Genomic DNA, 20,693 nt, shown 5'->3' with positions numbered 1-20,693 from the left:
AAACCGAGAGGGAAACAGACCAAGATAGAACTTTCCAGGAGTTCCTGTCTGTTGTCACCCAGAAATACATTACATGTAATGTTAGAAAACTATTTTTTAAAGGTGACCGCTACATATGTAGTCACTCTATACGCTATATCTTCCACCAAAAGAACAAGGTGATGAACCTTACCTACCACTTCTTTTTCTCTGAACAAAAGTTTTTGGGCAAAACACACAGTTTTAGGGTTGGATGAAACCCATCGTTCTGAGTCTGTTAAAACATTAAATCGTGCTAAAAAGCAAACAGATGAAGTCTTGCTTCGCCCCTTTTTCTACAGATCAGTTTCACGATGACGTGAAAGTCTGCAAAGAGTGCAATTTCACTGATGTCACAAAACTGATGGCTGAATTTGCCGTGTTCAAGTGTCACTGGTGTGGGGAAAACAATTTAGACAGCTACCAGGCATGAACAATATGGACTTCATACAAGTTCAGGAGCGATTCTTTTTAATCAGTGTTCAGGTGAAAGAGAAGGTTTACAATACAGTGAATGAAAACAAAAGACAGCAAAGAGATGTCTCGGGTATAGTGATGGTACGACACACAAAACGAGCCACCGTCCCCACACCTCTCACAGTTTGCCTTTGGGCACATGTACCATTAATTGCTGCCTCTACAGAGCCTGCAGACTGTACGCACCATCCACTGCTCGCATCAAAGAAACCACACACTGAACTTTATGAAATTTTTATTCAATGTGTTCACTTCTCTTCCCTTTTTCCTATTCCCCACCTTGGCCCCCCTCTCCCTTTTAAGCTGCGCCACCAAACAGACAAGAAAGACTTCTCCCTGCCATGTTTTTCAGCTCGACTTCCTTCCTGCCCAGAAGCACTCGAGTATCTCGTTAGTTCTCTCACAGCTAACATCACTCCTCTATCTGCCAGGAGCAAAAACCTGATTGGGGGAAACGTAACGAGAAGAAAGGATAAGAACGGGGGGTGACATCAAGAAGTTTGGTGGATGAGATTCTCAGTAGAGCTAGGTGTAAAGCTGTAATATCATTTAGCTACAGTAATTACAGATGAAAGAAAAAAAAAAAAAAAAAAAAAAAAAAAAAAAAAAAAAAAAAAAGGGAGGAGAGATGAGAGGGTTTTCTCTCTCCGAGGACAATGTACACTGAAGAGCCCCGAGTTTCATCATGAAGTTACACATACATGTAAAACCACGCTGCGAGATCTTTGTCGTTATAACACGACCCTGGCTTGACTTCAAATGTACAAAGAAAGGCTTGCAGAAAGCTTGCCTTCCTTCATCCACAGCTTTTGCTCATAGCCAGATTATGACAACTGGGCACGTCCGGTTTTCGCAGTGCTGTGAACAGTGCTTTCTGTTTAAATCCTCCCGCTCACACACAAACACACACACAGTGGTCATCCATCAGCACCGAGTGTTGTTTCTTCCCCCGCATGTCTCATACACACAGGTATAAATCACTGCACCTGATTTCTGGGGCCAGGGTTTAAATAATTAAAGAGCTTTAATTCATCAGGATTTAGCACCTGCTGACAGTAGGGCTGACAGAAGAGAATGAGAGATATATTGAGAAAGAGAAAAAACAAACAAACAAACAAACAAACAAAAAAAACAAAAAGTTCATTAAACATTAGAAAAAAAACATACAAAATTATTACACATTGCACAAGACAGAAAGAAAGAAAAAAGAAAATATCTAGTTCAAAGTGGAACCAAAGACTAGGTGAGAAGGCATTGAGGTTCTGCTCTAGAGCTACTTAATCTGCTGTGTTAAGATTTTTGTTATTTACCTGTTGGCAGAAGACAAACGAGCCTGTTCTACGTGGGTAATCTTACAACTAAGTTGAAAGAATCATTAATGTAAAAAGAACACAATTGCAAAGAAAGACCCCCCACCCCAAAAAACAAAAACTCCCCCAAAGACATCCAGTAAAAAGAAGATCAAGCAAAGTTGTACTGATTTTTTGTTCGTTTTCCTAACTGCACATGCCGTCTTTTTGGAAGCATACATATAAATGACCATGGATCTTTATGTTTCAAAGCTGTTGAAGTAAAGGAGAAAGTGATAGCCACAAGAAACTGGAGTGTTTTTAGTATAGACCATCTAAGACACTGGGCATGAGAAACACACATCAATAAGTTACATTTAAAGTCTTTTGTTATGTCACTTCATCAACTGCACAAACCGAAAATGTGGTTATTTTGTTTTAACAATGACAAATAACCCCACCAAAAGCCTAAATATTGAAATACCGGTGATTTTTTGTATTAAAACAAAAGTAATAAGTGGAGAACAAAGCACTGGGTAAAGCACACTTATAGAATGAAATCTGTCTTCAATTATGTCCTGCAAGAACCAGCTGTTGTGATGTTGTCACAGAAATGTAGAACTCTACTGCCCTCTTGTGGTTTAGACACATGCAAATAAACTCTCACATGAAAGTGACCAAATGAACCCAAACACACAGATATTTTTTTTTTTTTTTTTTTAAATACTTGCATCTGTAGATTCACTGAATGAACTACTGTGTTAGCCCTATGCGTTCTGGAAGGTTGAAAACAAGATCTACCAGCAGGCACAAAGACATAAGGGAGAAACATCACAAAAAAGCAAAAATGCCATCTCTAGCTGTGTTTGACCCTCATTGTTTATTCTTACCAGTAGATCTGTCAAAACAGAATGAACACACCCAGCCACACTCTAATACACAAACACACGCGCTTCAAAGACAGCACTGAAAAGACAGTTCCCCCCCCCCCCCCCCCCCATCTGCTGAAGAACTGTGGTCAAAAAAAGAAAAAGAAATAAAAGTCCCTTTACCCTTTTGCATTAACATGCGAGTAGAATTAGTATAATATATTTTTCTGTTACTTGAAGACTTCATGGAGTGAAGTTTGTTGTCTGCTGGCAATAGGTAGCCACCTAGTGGTTAGACCCTCTCATAAGATCAAGTATTGACTGCAGAATTTTTAAATCGCAAGTTTGGATGTTTTGTTGCTAGATGACACTTTGTCATTGATAAACAAACAGCTTAAACATAGTTTAGCAGATACCTAACAAACTATCCAGTCTACAGACTCAGCTGGGGGGAGGGGAAGATAAGTGATTATCACACCAGAAACACAGTATTACTCCTAAATCAAACAGTACACTATGTTTTTGTTTTTTTAACCATATTGCGCGATTTATTTTCAGAATAATAAACCTATATATTCATAGTTACGATACCAGTTCCCTATGAAAAATAATTACCCATAAGTCAGTACCACCATCCCCATTCTAGATGAATGATGACACTGTGTGTTTTTGTCTTTTCAAGACCATCATCCCTTCATTTCACTGGATTCCCTCCACCGGTGGATTGTTTTCACACTTCAGTGGTCCATAAGGGAGCGCTGTAAAGCCTCCTGAATCATTGTGTGCTCATCTGTGGAATAATCCTGGGAGGTCATAAGCATGAGAAGGGGAAGAAAAGAAAAAAAAAAAATCACTTAAATTCTTATTAACATAAAAAAAAACCAACAACAAATAAACAGAGAGTGCTTTACTTACAACAAATGTATCATAGGAGAAAGTGTGTCTGATCTTCAGGTGCTGGAAAAAGTCAGCACTCCTGTAGTTAGGATCCCCCCAAGGCATCGAGGCACAGATGGGGCACACCTAAAGAAAACATGAAGGTAATAAAACGATCTTTGAAACACATTATTAACCCAGCTGAAGCCAGTAAGTGTGTGGAAACTCAGAATTATGACAGAATAGGTTTTGTTTTTTTACCACTTGGCGTGCATCTCGAGCATGTTGAGTTGTGCAATGTTCAACCAGGCCATCCTGGTCGAGGTTCTGGCAGTTGCAGTAGGGGCAGGTGAAGGTGTAGCGATTTGGCACTGAACTGTGGCAATGAAACAGAAATAATAAAATGTCACAAGGTTTGGTTCTCAACTACATGATTACACTTGAAATGTAACAGGCATCAGCTTATGAAGAAATAAGTGGACATTTACCACAGTTAGTGGCCAATCTTTATCTCTTGTCACATCAACTTTGCACCAGCTGAAAGAGCTTGAGAAAGACTTAAAAGTGACAGTTATTCCTTTTTCTTTTTAATAATAGGAATCCGTTTCATGGCACAAAGGTCTGGAGGGTTAAATAACAAAATAAATAAATACTGGGATCGGTTTCTTACTTTAAACAGTGTTGGAACAACATGCCACAATGTGTGGATTCTTAGTTTTAAAGGCTGCTGTTTGGGTTGCCCCCCCCCCAAAAAGGCTACTTCCTGATTAGTCATAATAACCTCATTACAAGCGACGGCTTCTCAAACCATCTTCTCGGAACTTTCTCCAGGAAGCACAGTTGTCATAAATACTTAACATCCATATATGATAAAAACCACATCCACTTCATACAACTTGACAATAATAGTGTTTTATGTTTTCTAAAGATGAATGTTGTACTGTTTTCTATACACTCTGGAAAAATTACAATCAGAAATTACGACAGGTAAAATACAGAATGCTTAGCATATGCTTGATCATACTTTATAATACTATTTTTCTTGCAATCAAGATTGGGTTCAATTTGAAATCCCGTTTGTGCTAAAACTTCTATTTATTTTATTTTTTTACCTTAAGTGCAAAATGTATACACTACATAAAGTAAAACCGCAAGAGAGCTTTTCTTATTTGACTGACATGTTAGGCATGCCAGTGAAACAAGGCAGTAATAGAGTCACGACTTTGGAGTCTTATCAAACAACAATGTACTGCCAAGAGTTTATAATACTATAAACATAGGGAATTTTATATCACGAGAAGATATTCCATCATTTGTCACAATGAACAGGTCAACTGTTTACATTTGGCACTTAAGTTACAGTGAAATCTACCATAAATCATATCATTGAATATATTTGATTGGGCCAACAGAACTCTATTTCCTATGTACAGTACTTTCTGCTGCATTAATGAAGCCCTCTCACTGAAACTACTGACAGGGCTACACTCTTTTCCTTTTTCACTTTGGATTAGTGTTGGTCCAAAGGTGACCTTTAATTTATACAACCCAACAAGCAGCAGTAATTGCATGCAAAGTCTGACTCTACAGTGTAAACCATTTTGCTTTATTATGTAGGGAATAGCAAATAATTGTTCTGCTTCTTTCCCCACCTGACGATGGCAGGCTGACTCTGGGCAGTTGTCCTGACTCCCTCCTCAATGTACTCCTGGTATTTTGAACAGGCAGCTGTGTGGCTTCTCATCTTAGAAAGCCCAACCTAATTGGGGGAGGAGTGACACATATCAGTAACTTCCAGTATATGACCATCATCATAAAATTGTTGCTATTATCTAAATATAAAGACAGAAATTTAGACACAGCAAAACATTAAGATTATGCATGTGCAGTTATTGGATCTTCACCCTCTGTGATTGCTTCATAAATGGGAGTCAGTTCAGTGATATTTTAGCTTTTGGTCTGTAGTGAAACTTACCTGTGTGCCACAACCCTTACAAGCTGCCACAGAAGATTGAATAAGTGCCTCGAGTTGAGCAGCTTTAGTCCAGTGGCCCGGAGCACCTCGACATACAGCACAAACGGGCTTCTGTGGACGCAGACATTCCTGCAAACAACTGTGGCAAAACCTGTCAAGAGATGGGTGAAAGAATGTGATTGCTACACAAGAGAAATCAACTAAATTGTCAGTTTTAATTTGAGCTCTGGTTACCTTAGGCTTTTAAAAAAAAATATATATATATATATATATATATATATATATATATATATATATATATATATATATATATATATATATATATATATATATAAAAAATAAAAACAAACAAACCAAAACATGCAACAACTCTGTTTGCATTAACGCATGGCCTGCCATGAGAAAAAACAAAGAACAAATACTGTCACTAAAACAAACCTTTATTATGCTAGTGACTGGACCTTCCTGTAACTCATATGGAAAGTCCCCCACCTCGAGAATAGCCAGGGACTTGTAGTTCTTTAAAGTGGTTTCAAGAGTTAGAGCAATACACATCCAAACTACAACTCCCAAGTGAGGCCTCCTTTTTGATGTAAACAAAACTGAAACTGATTTAGCAAGCTGGAACTGTTTTTGTCACATATTCGAGAGAGAAAAACAGAAAAAACGGGGTCGTAGCACGAGAAGACACTCGCGAGGCCGATATTTTGCAACTCTGGTGTGACGACACATTTAAAGTGAAGCCCTTTCCTCCATTGTTTTTGCCTCTTTTCACTGTATCGTTGGTGGCAGACGCGGGTTAGGGGGAGGGCGACCGAAAATAAACGGCAAAAATACTCACGTATGTCCACACTGTGTTGTCACGGGACTGTCGAATATTTCGAGGCAAACTGGACAGACGAATTCGGACACGTCGTTGCTCCCGTCCGAGGCGTTCTTCTTGTGAGGTGCTGCGCTAAAGCCTCCGAGCATCGCCATTTCTTTTCTTCACTGAGTCGGTTCAACCACCAGCACCAACCGTCCCCGTGACGACGTCATCGGGTTCTTGTTCTTTTTTAAGCGCGAGGGGGCGGGGTTACCGGCGAAAGTAAACATCGTAACACATAATTGTACGACATATTTACTAAATTTGTGACACACCCCTCCCACTAGATTTTGAAACCCCCCAGAGACATTGAAAATATTACAATATATAGTTATACAAATAAATCAAAATTATTCAGGCACTAATACAACGAAAAAGCAGGAAATCCACACCACTAAATGCATACCTTCGGCAAATCATTATGAACCCGGGAAATCTGTCTCTGCGCGCACGCGAGCCTATATTTTTTTCCCCCAAGCAAAACAAAAACAAAAATGAATGAAGACTGTGGATGATGTAGTTGGGGGTCTGTATCCCGTCTTCCCTAGCACGTGGGCTCCTGATGCTGATGAACTGTCAGGATTGAGCGCATGCGTGTTGTTATACTGGGAATTTCCAACAGCTGAGGAGGCGTAGCTAGCCATGATTAGCACTTGTTAAAGGTAAGATTTGCGAATGGTGGTATTTCTGTTTGAAAAAACGTCTTGATCCCCTAGTGGGAGCGCATTAACGCTTGGTCCCAAAAGAAGGTCACCTTAAAAACTCGCTGTGTCTTGATATTTTATTTTAAACTGGCGAATAATGTCTGTGTAGCGATGGAACGCCCTGCTAGCCGAAAGCAATTGTTAGCTAACCAGCTACGCTGAAATGGGCGTTCACTGTTTAGCTTATATTCAGTAGGGGGGCCATAGCAGTGGCAGCATCGGGTTTGAGATTCATGGAGAATTAATGTATACGCTCTAAGAGTATTACTTTATATTGCCATTGGTCACGGTGGACTAAATTTGTTGTAGTAGATACGCAGTTGTAAAGCATGAGTCTGGCTAAGGCTCATTGGTTGCTAGCTCGTTGAGCGGATGTTCGCAGAGATTTTCAGGTAACAGGTATAGCCAGCCAGCCAGCTTGCAAGAATCTGAGAGCAAAATGTTTGCTCTCCTGTTGTTCAAGCCTCGTACTATTTTCACGATGTGTTTGTTTATGAGTTTTGAGTTGGAAGCTAAGCTAGGGCTAGGGTTAGCGCCACTCTGGTTTACACGCATGTAGTACCAATAGCTGAAACGCTTACACTGGCGCAAACGTGTGAGAGGGATGTATACATCAGTAATGAGTTCCTCTCTTGCTTATTTAAGCTATAATTCCACTGGCCTTTTTCTTGGTTATGTACATTGTAAAAAAAAAAAAAAAAAAAAAAAAGCCCTTTTACTATGTGACAGACAAAAAACCCACCTACCCACCCACCCAAACGAATCCATCTTCACATCTCTACAGAGATGGTCCTGGATTAGTGTATCTTCCCTGTTATCTGAACCTCTAGATATTTCAAAACATGCTTAACCACAGTTAAATTGCATTTTCATTTGGCTAGAACCGAAAATGATATTTTTATCTTAACAGATATTGCTTGTGTCATTTCAGCTTGGACATGGCTGACAACAACCCCAAGATCATGAATCTGTCGTCTTGATGAGTGACCTTGAACTCTACCAATGCTGAAACCAAGCAATGGAATAGATGCAAGTCTGTGTGCCAAGGAAAACCTCCCCCTGACGTTATCTTGCATGCCAGAAGCCTGTTTTTTGGGAAACAAGTCAGGTTTTGAGCCAAAACCAGAGATGCTCATACCAAGGCATCCTTATGGGCTACAGCCTTGCTACACCAACTGAAAGCACTAGAAAACTGCACCTCTTGCTTAGAGGATGTGCTACTGAGTGGATGCAAAGACTGACTCCTCTGCCATCTCTCCGCAACATTAACAATTAGTGTATACGGTTTAAAAAATGGTAACCAAAAATGGTGTCTGAATGTGGCATTTTGTGGTTGGGCATGCTAAAAGGTGTGAGGCTCTCTCAGAAAAGTATAACAGCTGACTAATAGTCTGCTGCTAATAATGGATGCCAAGTTAAAAGAGGACCTGTTCCGGAGGTATGTGACAGCACTGGAGAAGCGCCTGGAGGAAGGAGGGGATAACAGGGGGACTGGAAGTACGCAAGAAGGGGAAAGAAGCAGACACAAGGACAGTGAGGCCTTACTTTCCACAGCCACAGCTCTGCTAGGAGCCTATCAGCCAGATCCGGCACAGCGATTTCGCATGGTGCGTTTCTATGAGGTAGTGGAGAACTCCCTCCGCTCCCAGAGAGGAGTTAACCTGAAGGGCCTGGAGAGAGCCTTCCATACCCTGGAAACCATCTGCACCAACCTCCTGCTCTTCCCTTGGAAGAAGGAATTCAGATGTATAAAGGTGACTTTATTTTATTGATGGGATATTTAATATACTTTGCTTAGATTAGTTTACTCTAATAGCCAAAATTTCACTATTAATACACTTGTTATAACAGAATGAATCATTATTGTCCAGTCTTGAGCTTTGAGATACTGAGCTTTGGCAATTAATCAGGGCAGTGCGTGTGTACACCGAAATACTTTTGTGAATTTGCATATCTTTCAGACTGTCTTTTGCAGGCAATATATATGAATATCTTTCCTGACCTTTATTATGGAAGCGAAACTTTTATGTTTGTGTACACATTCTCAGGCTTTATGCAGATATCTGATATCTGCATAATCTTAAGAGATTTGTGTTGTTGTACCTTAATTACTTGTTGTCTAATCCTAACATCATAAAGTGTGTATACAAACAAAAGTTTGATCCCACCAGCATATCTGAAAGTACATGAGTGGTTATCCCCTGTTTCATAAACTGCTTGACATGTTTTTTAGTAAATTAATATCTAAAAGTAAGAACATTTTTCTGAAACTTTTAAAATTTGTATAGATTTGTAATTTTAGTGAACACACATGCAAAGAGGACCTGTTATTATGATTGCTTCTGCTCGGTGAATAAGTGACAGATTAAAAGGAAAGCTGTAACTCTTGACCCCTCTGTTTTGCTTTGGGGATTTATGTTGCTGGCATTCTTTAGCTCTACTTGTCTTCTTAGAGGGAAAGCACTGCAACTCAATACGAAGTTGTTTGGTGTGAAACATTTCTAACCTAATAGGAGAGGGAAATGTCCTTGCACACAGAGCCGAAACCGTTATGAATGATCTTATGGCGTTCACCCTCACAAGATATCAAGTTAACTGATTGTCTATGGGAAATTTCTGTACATGTTAGACAGCCTTCTGCCACCCAAAAAGGAAAAAAATAGTTGTCCCCACTTCTGGTGGTTTTCTAAAGCACTTTGTTTGTTTTTCCCTTGAATCTATCAGCTAATTCTATCTAGAACTATATCTAAAATAAGTATTTGTTATTAGAGAGGTGGCCATTGCAGCTTTACATTGAGGTTGTTGTAATTTGTGCTAATCATCTGTTTTTTCATATAAAGATGTGCATTTCTATATGTTTTTGTCTTTATTTTTGGCTTCATGTCAGCCTGTTTTAAACAACTGACACTTATGCTGATTCTCATTTCTCTCTTTAAGACCTTCACTGGCCCATATGTGTACCATCTGCAGTCTGCCATTTCTGATGCTGAACTCCGAACTTTAATGCGCACCATTGGCTACACCTGTGACCATGATTCGCAGTTCCATTTGCAGGAGCATCCAGGAGGTGCAAATCATCTGCGGCAGTTGGCATTTGAACTCTTCCTGGCCCAGGCAGAGTGTCGTCTTCTGGGAGAGGTAGTGGCTCTGGCCCGTGGTTCAGCGTCAGAACTGGAGGCCCTGGAGCTCCGCAGAGGTTGCAGAGATGATGCAGCTGGCTGTGCTGAAGCGCTCCGCAGACGTGACAGCCTTGGGGCAGATATGGCTCGGCTGTCCGTGCGGCCATTGGATATAGAAAAGCCTCATGCCCACCACCTTAGGCGAGGTAGCCGACCATCTAAGTCTGTGGATGTTACAGATGGGGCTGGTCACTGGCATGCAGCGGTTAGCAAGCCTGTCTTGAAGGCTTCATTGAGTCTGAGGAAGGAGCCTCTATTTGTGGATGCAGAGGAGGATATGAAAGATGAGATCATCAGGCCCAGCACCTCAATATCTCTTTCCTCTGTGGTTGCTCCACCTTCCTATAGCCCTGTTGCAGATTTCTTCCCAATTCAGTCACCTCCCCCAGCGGATCCCTACACATCCTACCATCCATCCTCTTTAGATGAGATTGACTTGTACACAGAGAGGGGTGGGGCTGGCACAGGAGGAAGGCAGACCCCGTCTCGACCTCTATCCAGAGAGCCTCGAGATGGAAGGGATGGGTGGCTGCACAAAGGTCATGGTAGTGTGAAGTGCCAGGGTTGCGGGCTGGGCTGCACCACAATGGCCTCCTGCCAGAGGTGTGACATGATCCTCTGTTCTGCCTGTCATGATGTGGACCCCTCCCCTTGCTGTGGCCTGCAGGACTACCATCTAAAATCTCCACGACCTCTTGATGGATACATTCCTGTCAAGGAAAAGCTCTCTGTCTACTCTAATACTCATACTCACTCCCATCTCCATCCACACCCCCTCACACTGACCCACTCACATTCTCATCCCCACCCTCACCCTCAGATGGTGGAGAAGCCCCTCATGTCCACTAAGCTGTTTCCCAGCAAGTCTGTTGCCTTGACAACACCAAAGGGAGGCAGCAGTGAGCGAATAAGCATGGGGGGATCGCGATGCGGGTTTTGCAACAAGCCAGGTGCATCACACACCTGTGTGAACTGTTCGAAAGTGTCATGTGACTCGTGCATGGGCTTGTATGCAAAAGATATGTGCACGCGAAAGAATCCTCAGCACAACTTTGTGCCCAACCATCAGCTCAACTTCAAAACTGGCACCATATCTCACCTGGTGTACCGATGAATCAGGCAGACAGAATATTCTTTTTCCCTTCCACTCCCCTCCTTTAACTTGCAACATATTCTTGCACGATTGCTTTAGCTTTCTTTCCATTTAAATCATTCATGTTCTTCATCTCGGTCCAGTGCTTTATTTATTTTTTTGGTCTTAGTTTTATTTTTCCTAACCCTCTTTTAAACTATGTACATTTTCTCTTACTGTTGTAGGGCCATTGGATGCACATGCCACAGAGAGCCATATCGTCTGCCCATCTCTCTGCCTTGTACAAGATCAGGCCTTTTATCTATTTCTTCTTCCTTTTACCTTGCTACCTGCTCTTGAGTAGTCATGTGATGTTGTAGCGCTTCCCAAATCCCTCAAATCTTGTCCTCATCAAAAAGGGAAACTGGAGAAAGTTTAATTCCTTCTCATTTTGAATGAATTCCGTCCAAATGAACATAATCTACTTTGCCTAATTTCTCAGCTAAAAAAATCTTCTAATATATAAATATATATATATATATATAAATATACAGTATATATATATATGTGTGTGTGTGTGTGTGTGTGACTGAATGAGTGAACATGTATGCGTGAGTGAGTGTAGAAAAGACCTCTGAGCTTGCATTGTGATAAAGGGGTCTTTTTAACTTGAAAAAAATATAGGAAAAAAGAGAAAACATACACTGGAAGTCAATAAGTCAATAGTATATATTTTTAATCTCTATTCTCTAGAACAACGTGAGACTGTTAAATGGGCATGAGGCCTGGCATTAGGAATTTTGGGCTATAAACTTATATATGTGGGTATGGGGTGGGGATATCTCAAGGGGACACACTGAGACAATGGTCGAATGCCATAGATTCTATTTAAAAGATTATGCCTTGTAAATTAATCCTCAATTGTTTCTGGTTGTAGGACTGAGGTTAAATGCTGCTGTTGACTTGAGACATTGAAGACAAGCGGCATTGATTTCTTTCTGGTAGTTGTGTCAGTTCCAAGCCCCCCACTCCTTTTCATTACACTTCTCAAGCCTTCATGGATCATGATGTTGTAGTGCCCCTGCACTAGATCAGTGGTTCCCTATTAGTCTTGGGTGGGACCATAGGAGTCTCACACTGGGCCAGAAATCTAGGGATTATGATTCAATTGAACAGTTTGTCAGACTATTGATAGGATAGGTTTTAGGCAGTATGAAAGTACATACTCTAACATGGTTTCTGTCTACCTCAAATGGCTTCAGCTTATACACCCAGTATGACATTGTGGTTTTAAACTAGCCCTAAGATCTAAAGATTGTTTGTTTATTGCATCTTTCATTTCTAATTTATGTTTAAGTACACTAGAAAGCACCACCCTTTTACAATCAGCTGAGCCTGTCAAGTGGTAGAGGCCAGCAAAGACATCAAAAATGTTACACATGCAAACTTTAATGCGGTTCAGTATTATGATGAGTACATAGCAGTTAAACACTTATTGCAGTTTTGCTGATGAACTATTTACCACATTGCTTTTTGCACTATATTTCACAGAGCTTTCTGCACAGCACAGTGGCTGCAGGCTGGAGTTTTTGATTTATTTCTTGCTAGTTAGTTTTGACAACACATTTTTAAACACTAAATCTGCATCTGTTTGATGTATGGGGGCAGAATGGGAGGTAGTTATGCTAATAAACTAAAGTGATGAATTAAACTGCATATTTTAAGGGGTAGATATATTCTGCTTACATTTGAAACTGAGGACCATACATTTAGTGTTTAGTAATTAGACTTTAATTTTCATTGTAATCTTAATTGTAATATTTTATATCACAGTTGATCGTCACCAAGGGCTAATTTTAAATCACATTGCATTAAACAAAAAAGTCTGAGTCTGGGTTATTTTGACAGACTGCTTAGGCTGTTGTAGCCTTTATGTTCTGTCAGGAGTAACCTCTAAATGCCTTAAACTCATTCAGCTGTCTTATCCTAGTGTATTTAAGCTTTTGATGTTGTTGTTCTCACCCTGTTTTGTCTTTAACCAGCCTGTAGGTTTAAAATTAACATGTGGTTAACAGGCTGGAAAATGAAGTTCACTTCTCTGATGGTGAATTAAAATTACACCTAAGAGTATGGAGTATGTGTTGAATACAGAACATACCTACCATGTATATTAACATAAATATGCAGCAATGAACACATTGTACATCTGTAAACATTGTAGATGTTTTGCTTGGAAACAGGTTTGGTATATATTTTGTTTGCGTAGAGATATTACCTTAACACATTGGTTTCAGAAAGTGACATCTGATTTCATTCTTTTCATTCCTTCCCTTCAAAACTGAAAATTGTCTTTTGTGTCTTTATCATATTAAAGAAGGGATCTTTTGATACCAATTAGATGTAGTTTTAGCGGTTCTTTGAAAGATGTTCTTGTGCTAATTTGGGTATCAAAAAAAAAAGAAAGAAGTCTTGAGTGCCCTTATGGGAGGTGTGCAATTTTTCTGTTTCCATCAAAGAAGACTTTCTAGATATTTATCATAGCTATATTTCAGTTATTCAATTCAAATCATACCAGCAACAAAGACAACTTTCAGATGTATTGAGCCATGTTGAGTGATCATATTGCCAAATGAAGAACAAATATCTTACCGGAGGAGAAAACAAAATTATGTGGCTTGCCTGGATGTACAGTTAATGTAACATAAATCTGTGATTTTGCTAAAGTTTAGCTTCGTGTCTGTAGATGTTGGCCTTTTTAAGAAGCCTAGAGAGAACACCCCCCCCCCCCCCCCCCCCCCCACTCCCATCAACATAGATACCTACTCACACACCATCGGATGTGTCACTTGAAACAGTGGACTGATAACTTGTGTAGGTCACTACAAAGGGCTAAACAGTCTGCAGGGCTGCTGCTAAGTTTGTGGGCACTGTTTTAATGAGAAACTGACAGATCAATATCTAATGTGGGGCTTACTGATGTTGGGAAAACAAATGTCATGGAACACTGAGCCATTTTAACATGATTGGTTTATCCCACACTTGAAACACTCAAGTCATTGTGGAAGTGAATGCTCCCCTTTACCTCTGTGTGGTTATCTTACTGATATTAGCAGTCTTGGTGTAGTTAGGCAGCCTCTACCCATTTCCCTAACCTTCCTCTTGGCATGCTCTGTACAAGGCCCATACCCACACCCCACCCCACCTACCTTGGCACTGAGGATCATCGCACAATGTATTTGAAGGGGTATGGACCTTGTGATCAATATGTGGGCTTACATGGGGTGGAATGGGAAAATAGCCAAAAATTGTTAATTGGTGAATATATAAAGAGAAATGAAATGAAGCAAAAGGTAAATGAGATTTTATAAATTAATTTAAAGAATAAAGTTCTGAAAAACAAAGTTTCCTATCTTGAATTTTTTTATTACTCTGTTTTTGGTTGATTGAAATTGAGTTTGTACTGTCAAATCTGTACACATAATTCATTGTTTTTGAACTACTGTAAGCACTTTTGACAATCCGAATTTGCAACTATTGGATTTGCTAAATTGTCATTTTGTTCAGTGTAATGTTAAGAAAAAGGCCAGAGTTTAGGACTCAACATCTCAGCCTTTTTAATCTGACGTGCCGGTACTGGGGAAAAAGAGATAATTACGGCTCTTTTTTTACTCATACCTACTCGACTTGACTCGGGTTTGGTCGCTCTCATGGCTCATTGAGTGACACCACTTTCCAGATAATTGGTGGTATGCAGTCTCTTGAGATCACATTTTTGATTAACTCTGATCAGCCGAGTTGGTAATGAAGAAGTACAAGGTACTACCACACAATGGAAAACTATAAAATCCTAGCCAAGTCAACTGGGTGCTAGTGGAAAAGGCCTATAGCTGTCGATGTAGGTAAGAGCCCTTTAAAGTAAGATCCATATCAGACCCTTGTACCGCTCTTTTTTTAAATCCGTTTTTTTCCATAGGTTTACAGGTTTGATGTTCCTAGTCTTTCCCTTCAACTTGTAAAGGAAAGCCTTAGTCATAATCATCTATTGTTGTTGTTTTATGTTGTTGTGCAGTCCTTTTGTGTCATTGTAAATTTCTTTCTTCTCCTTCTTTTCTTGCAGCCAGACTCAGATGCTGTTGGCTGGTCCAAATGATTAATCTTCTGTGCTGAATCAGGCTTTTAGGGCCAATTATGTCTCCCCCTAATACTGAAGAAAGACCCTACTTAAGGTCCATGGAAGTTTGAAGTTTTTCCTCCGATAACTCCACTGACCTCTCCCCTGATTGTCCATGAGCCCACCACACAAACATGTTGTTTCTTAATAGGCTAGTTATACCTGATGATTATTTGAGTGGTTTCACACTTACCAGGAAACAAATACAAAAGCAAAACCCACAAACTCAAAACTTTTTTTTTCCTTTTGAATTCTCACAGGCCTCCAATTAGTAACTATGTTTTACTGCCTTAAGGCATAGTGCGCTTACATAGGTTTTTATCATTTATATCAAGTACATAGAGTTTACAAGAAACAGATAAAAATAAAACTGTCCTCTGTCCTCCACTAGATGGCATTGTATTACTATATTATGACTGCGTGCTGTTTGCATTGTCTGTGAATTTTGCGGGTTCTCCCACAGTACATGTAGGAGACATATATACAAGATTCTTTATTGATTCTAAATTGGCTGTTAGACTGTGAGCGTGAATGGTTGTCTGTCACTCTGTGTTAGCCCTGTAAGGGACTGGTGACTTATCCAAGGTATGCCACGCATCTCGCTCAACATCAGCTGACACAGTTTCCAGTGCCTCAGTGACCCTGAACTGGATGAGCAGTGAAGAAAATGGATGGGTGGACGAATGATGCGAGTATAACAATTAGTAAAGTCAATATTCCTTAAACTGTAGTTGCACAAACACTTCTGCACGAACAGAACCCTTCATTATTTACACTAAATTAAGCATCATTACTAGTAATATATTTCACACCTTATTTCACAAACTAACTGGCTGTTTTAAATGGGCCCCTTGCCAAGTTTTCTGCGACATGGTCCGCTAATAAGCTCTCCTCATGACTCAGTGATATCACAGTTAAACCAGCTGATATTCACATTTACAAATGCTAAATTAAACTAAAATAAAAACCTCAATAAAAAAAACACTTTCTGTCTGTCATTTTTAATTTTAATTTTTAATTTTTTTTTTTACAAATTTTATTTGGTGAAATTCACCCTCATAAAGCAGCTTGTTACTGTGATCATATAACATTTTATTATAGCTCTGCTAAAAGTATCAGAGGAAGGTAACAGTTACAATTATGTAGTTACTTGTATTACAAATATTCTTCTTTTATCTGCACAGTCGACAGATAGAAACACTGTCTGCTGTCATCTTTGTGTTCACACTTAAGACTAGGAGAAAGTAGGGGTGGGTTTTTATAATCGATTCATCGATTAAAATCGATTCTGGCTTGGATAACGTAAAATCGATTCATTAAAATCCTGAATCAATTTTTTAATATAAATTTATTTTGTCCGAAATGCCAGAATCTCTGGTGACATCTCACAAAATTTCAAGAACCACCAAACAGTAAATGAGAGCAGGTACAGGGATTCTTCACATAGACTTAAACACAGGGCGTGACCCGCGGATCAGAATCAGTTAGATGTCACAGTCGGGGCTGAAAGTGAAAGCCGACAGCTCGCTGATCCGGGTCCGCGCTTTGTGTTCACGCCCTTTATGCGCTGATTCTAAGGCTGTTAGTTTGATCTCTCTCCAAACAATATTGACCGAACCAGCAGCAAAAGAAGATCCAAACGCTTCACATAAACATCGTCATGAATTCACTCTTTTACTGTTTTGCTTCCATTGCGATGCGCAGCTCTCTCTCTCTCCCTCTCTCCCTCTCCCTCTCTCTTTCTCTCTCTCTCGAACAGTTTTGCTTTCTTCATTATTCGCTTGCTTGTTACGCACAAGTCTACTGTTGCTTACAGCGCTGTCGGCCGCTGTTTTTTTCCCTTTTACATTCTTCCGAAAAGAAAACCTCATTTCTGCTGTTCAATACTGAACAAATTTAAACTTTTTAAAATTATTCAAAATGCAAAATGCTTAGCCGTGTCTCTAATAAAACCACTGTAACGTCAGAGGTAATGTTCATTAATTAATGGTTTTCTTTCGTTTTTGATGTACTGCAGAATATTTTTTATAAAATCCCAGGCCAGGAAAATCACCTACATGTTTTTCTGTGTTTTATCTTCAGCTACTTTGACACAAAGGCATCTGCTGTGATGCTCACAGCTTGGATAAAGTCTTGCGAGTGTCAGCTTCCTTTTTATAGATACAAAAATATGTAAATGTACTGATCTGAATTATATTTCTGACTGTCAAAATTTCCCAGATTTAAATTGAATCGAATCGAATCGAATTAAATCGAATCGTGGATCGAATCGATTCGGGACCTTGTGAATCGGAATTGAATCGATTCTAGAAATCAGTGACGATACCCAGCCCTAGGAGAAAGATCCTGAGTGTGTGTCCTCATTAGGATTAGGATTAATGTTGTGTGTGGGACTGTAGCCCAATATTTATGCTGTTAAATAGTAATTAGGACTATGCATCTATAGTTATGTGACAAAGTAATACAAAAATAAAAAGCAGTGAAATTAGTTACTTTCTCCAGTGACTAATTTGTTTAATGCATTCTTTTTTTTAAAGTAATGAATAATATGTAAAGACCCTTATGAAAAGGACACCGAGGGAACAGTTTACCCTGCCCGGGATAGGGTTACCGGGGCCCCGCCCTGGAGCCAGGCCCGGGGAGGGTGCCCGAGGGCGAGCGTCTGGTGGCCGGGCCTTAGTCCATGGGGTCCGGCCGGGCACAGCCCGAAGAGGAGACATGGGCCCATCCTCCCGCAGGCCCACCACCCGCAGGAGGCGCCATAGGGGTCGGGTGCATTGTGTGCCGGGTGGCGGCCAGGAGCGGAGGCCCTGGCGGACTGACCCCCGGCTGCCAAGACTGGCAATAGGGACATGGAATGTCACCTCTCTGGTGGGGAAGGAGCCTGAGTTAGTGCGTGAGGTTGAGAGGTACCGGCTAGATATAGTCGGGCTCACCTCTACACATGGCTTGGGCTCTGGAACCAGTCTCCTGGAGAGGGGCTGGACTCTGTCTCAGTCTGGAGTTGCCCCTGGTGAGAGGCGGCGGGCTGGGGTGGGTATCCTAATATCCCCTCGGCTTGCTGCCGGTACGTTGGGGTTTTTCCCGGTGGACGAGAGGGTTTGTTCCCTGCGCCTTAGGGTCGGGGAACGGGTCCTGACTGTCATCTGCGCTTATGCGCCGAGTGGCAGTTCAGAGTACCCAGCCTTCTTAGAGTCCCTGGGGGGGGGGGGGGGGGGGGTGCTGGAGGGTGCTCCACCTGGAGACTCTGTTGTCCTGCTGGGAGACTTCAATGCTCACGTGGGTAACGACAGCAAGACCTGGAGGGGCGTGATTGGGAGGAACGGCCTCCCTGATCTGAACCCGAGCGGTGCTCTGTTATTGGACTTCTGTGCTAACCACAGTTTGGCCATAACGAACACCCTGTTCGAACATAAGAGTGTCCATAAGTGCACGTGGCACCAGGACGCTCTAGGCCGTAGGTCGATGATCGATTTTGTAATCGTATCAGCAGACCTGCGACCATATGTTCTGGACACTCGGGTAAAGAGAGGGGCTGAGCTGTCAACTGATCACCACCTGGTGGTGAGTTGGATCAGGTGGCGGGGGAGGACGCTGGACAGACCTGGTGCACCTAAACGCGTAGTGAGGGTGTGCTGGGAACGTCTAGCAGAGGCCCCAGTCCGCGAGATCTTCAACGCACACCTCCGGCAGAGCTTCGACAGCATTCCGAGGGAGACTGGGGACATTGAGTCCGAATGGACCATGTTCAGAGTCTCCATTGCCGAAGCTTCTGCATTGAGCTGCGGCCGCAAGGTGGTGGGTGCCTGCCGTGGTGGTAATCCCCGAACCAAATGGTGGACACCAGAGGTGAAGGGAGCCACCAGGCTGAAGAAGGAGTCCTATCGGGCTTGGTTAGCCTGTGGGACTCCGGAGGCAGCCGACAGGTATCGACAGGCCAAGCGGAATGCGGCTCGGGCAGTGGCTGAAGCAAAAACTCGGGTGTGGGAGGAGTTCGGAGAGGCCATGGAAAAAGACTTTCGGACTGCCTCGAAGAGATTCTGGCAAACCGTCAGACGTCTCAGGAGGGGAAAGCGGTGCTCTACCTGCACTGTGTATAGTGCTGGCGGAGCGCTGCTGACGTCGACTGAGAAAATTGTCAGGCGGTGGAAGGAATACTTCGAGGACCTCCTTAATCCCACTGACACGTCTTCCGAGGAGGAAGCAGAGTCTGGGGATGAGGGGAATGACCCGCCAATTTCCGGGGGCGAGGTCACTGAGGCAGTTAAACAACTCCTTGGTGGCAGAGCCCCTGGTGTTGATGAGGTCCGCCCCGAGTTCCTGAATGCTCTGGACGTTGTAGGGCTGTCCTGGTTGACACGCCTCTGCAATGTTGCGTGGAGATCAGGGGCAGTACCTGTGGACTGGCAGACCGGGGTGGTGGTCCCCATCTTTAAGAAAGGGGACCAGAGGGTGTGTTCCAACTACAGGGCGATCACACTCCTCAGCCTCCCTGGGAAAGTCTATGCCAGGGTGCTGGAAAGGAGAGTTCGTCCGTTAGTCGAACCTCGGATACAGGAGGAACAATGCGGTTTTCGTCCTGGTCGCGGAACACTGGACCAGCTCTTTATCCTCTCCAGGATACTTGAGGGTGCATGGGAGTGTGCCCAACCAGTCTACATGTGTTTTGTGGACTTGGAGAAGGCATTCAACCGTGTCCCTCGGGGTGTCCTGTGGGAGGTGTTGCGGGAATATGGGGTGTCTGGCCCATTGCTACGGGCCATTCGATCCCTATACAACCGTTGCAAGAGCTTGGTTCGCATTGCCGGCAATAAGTCGGACTCGTTCCCGGTGGGTGATGGGCTTCGCCAGGGCTGCCCTTTGTCTCCGGTTCTGTTCATAATTTTTATGGACAGGATTTCTAGGCGCAGCCAAGTGGCGGAGGGCTTTCGCTTTGGTGGCCTCAGAATCTCATCTCTGATTTTTGCAGATGATGTGGTTCTGTTGGCTTCATCGGGTGAGGGCCTCCAGCTCGCACTGGAACGGTTCGCAGCCGAGTGTGAAGCAGCGGGAATGAGGATCAGCACCTCCAAATCTGAGGCCATGGTTCTCAGCCGGAAAAGGGTGGAGTGCCCACTCCGGGTCGGGGATGAGTTCCTGCCACAAGTGGAGGAGTTCAAGTATCTCGGGGTCTTGTTCGCGAGTGATGGGAGAAGGGA

At 42.1% G+C, this 20,693-nt stretch overlaps 2 protein-coding genes across 2 annotated transcripts; one reads left to right on the top strand and one right to left on the bottom strand.

The window, feature by feature from the left end:
• Positions 1 to 1,080: 1,080 nt before the first annotated feature.
• On the bottom strand, positions 1,081 to 6,914 carry rnf114 (ring finger protein 114). The gene is made up of 7 exons (XM_085392989.1): positions 6,776 to 6,914; positions 6,346 to 6,554; positions 5,505 to 5,655; positions 5,182 to 5,288; positions 3,791 to 3,905; positions 3,569 to 3,676; positions 1,081 to 3,456 (listed from the first exon to the last, which is right to left on the bottom strand). The coding sequence occupies exons 2-7, from the start codon at positions 6,480 to 6,482 to the stop codon at positions 3,391 to 3,393; spliced, it is 684 nt and encodes a 227-aa protein (XP_085249115.1). The 5' UTR covers positions 6,483 to 6,554; positions 6,776 to 6,914; the 3' UTR covers positions 1,081 to 3,390.
• Positions 6,890 to 14,725, top strand: spata2 (spermatogenesis associated 2). Its single transcript, XM_085392988.1, has 3 exons — positions 6,890 to 7,031; positions 8,005 to 8,827; positions 10,011 to 14,725. The coding sequence occupies exons 2-3, from the start codon at positions 8,477 to 8,479 to the stop codon at positions 11,364 to 11,366; spliced, it is 1,707 nt and encodes a 568-aa protein (XP_085249114.1). The 5' UTR covers positions 6,890 to 7,031; positions 8,005 to 8,476; the 3' UTR covers positions 11,367 to 14,725.
• Positions 14,726 to 20,693: the final 5,968 nt, after the last annotated feature.

This window comes from Rhamphochromis longiceps, linkage group LG20 (genome assembly GCF_057381845.1).
Source record: "Rhamphochromis longiceps isolate RC_006_pf linkage group LG20, R_longiceps_female_GT1.1, whole genome shotgun sequence".
Classification (NCBI taxonomy): domain Eukaryota; kingdom Metazoa; phylum Chordata; class Actinopteri; order Cichliformes; family Cichlidae; genus Rhamphochromis; species Rhamphochromis longiceps.
This window is presented reverse-complemented; position numbering and strand designations above follow the sequence as displayed.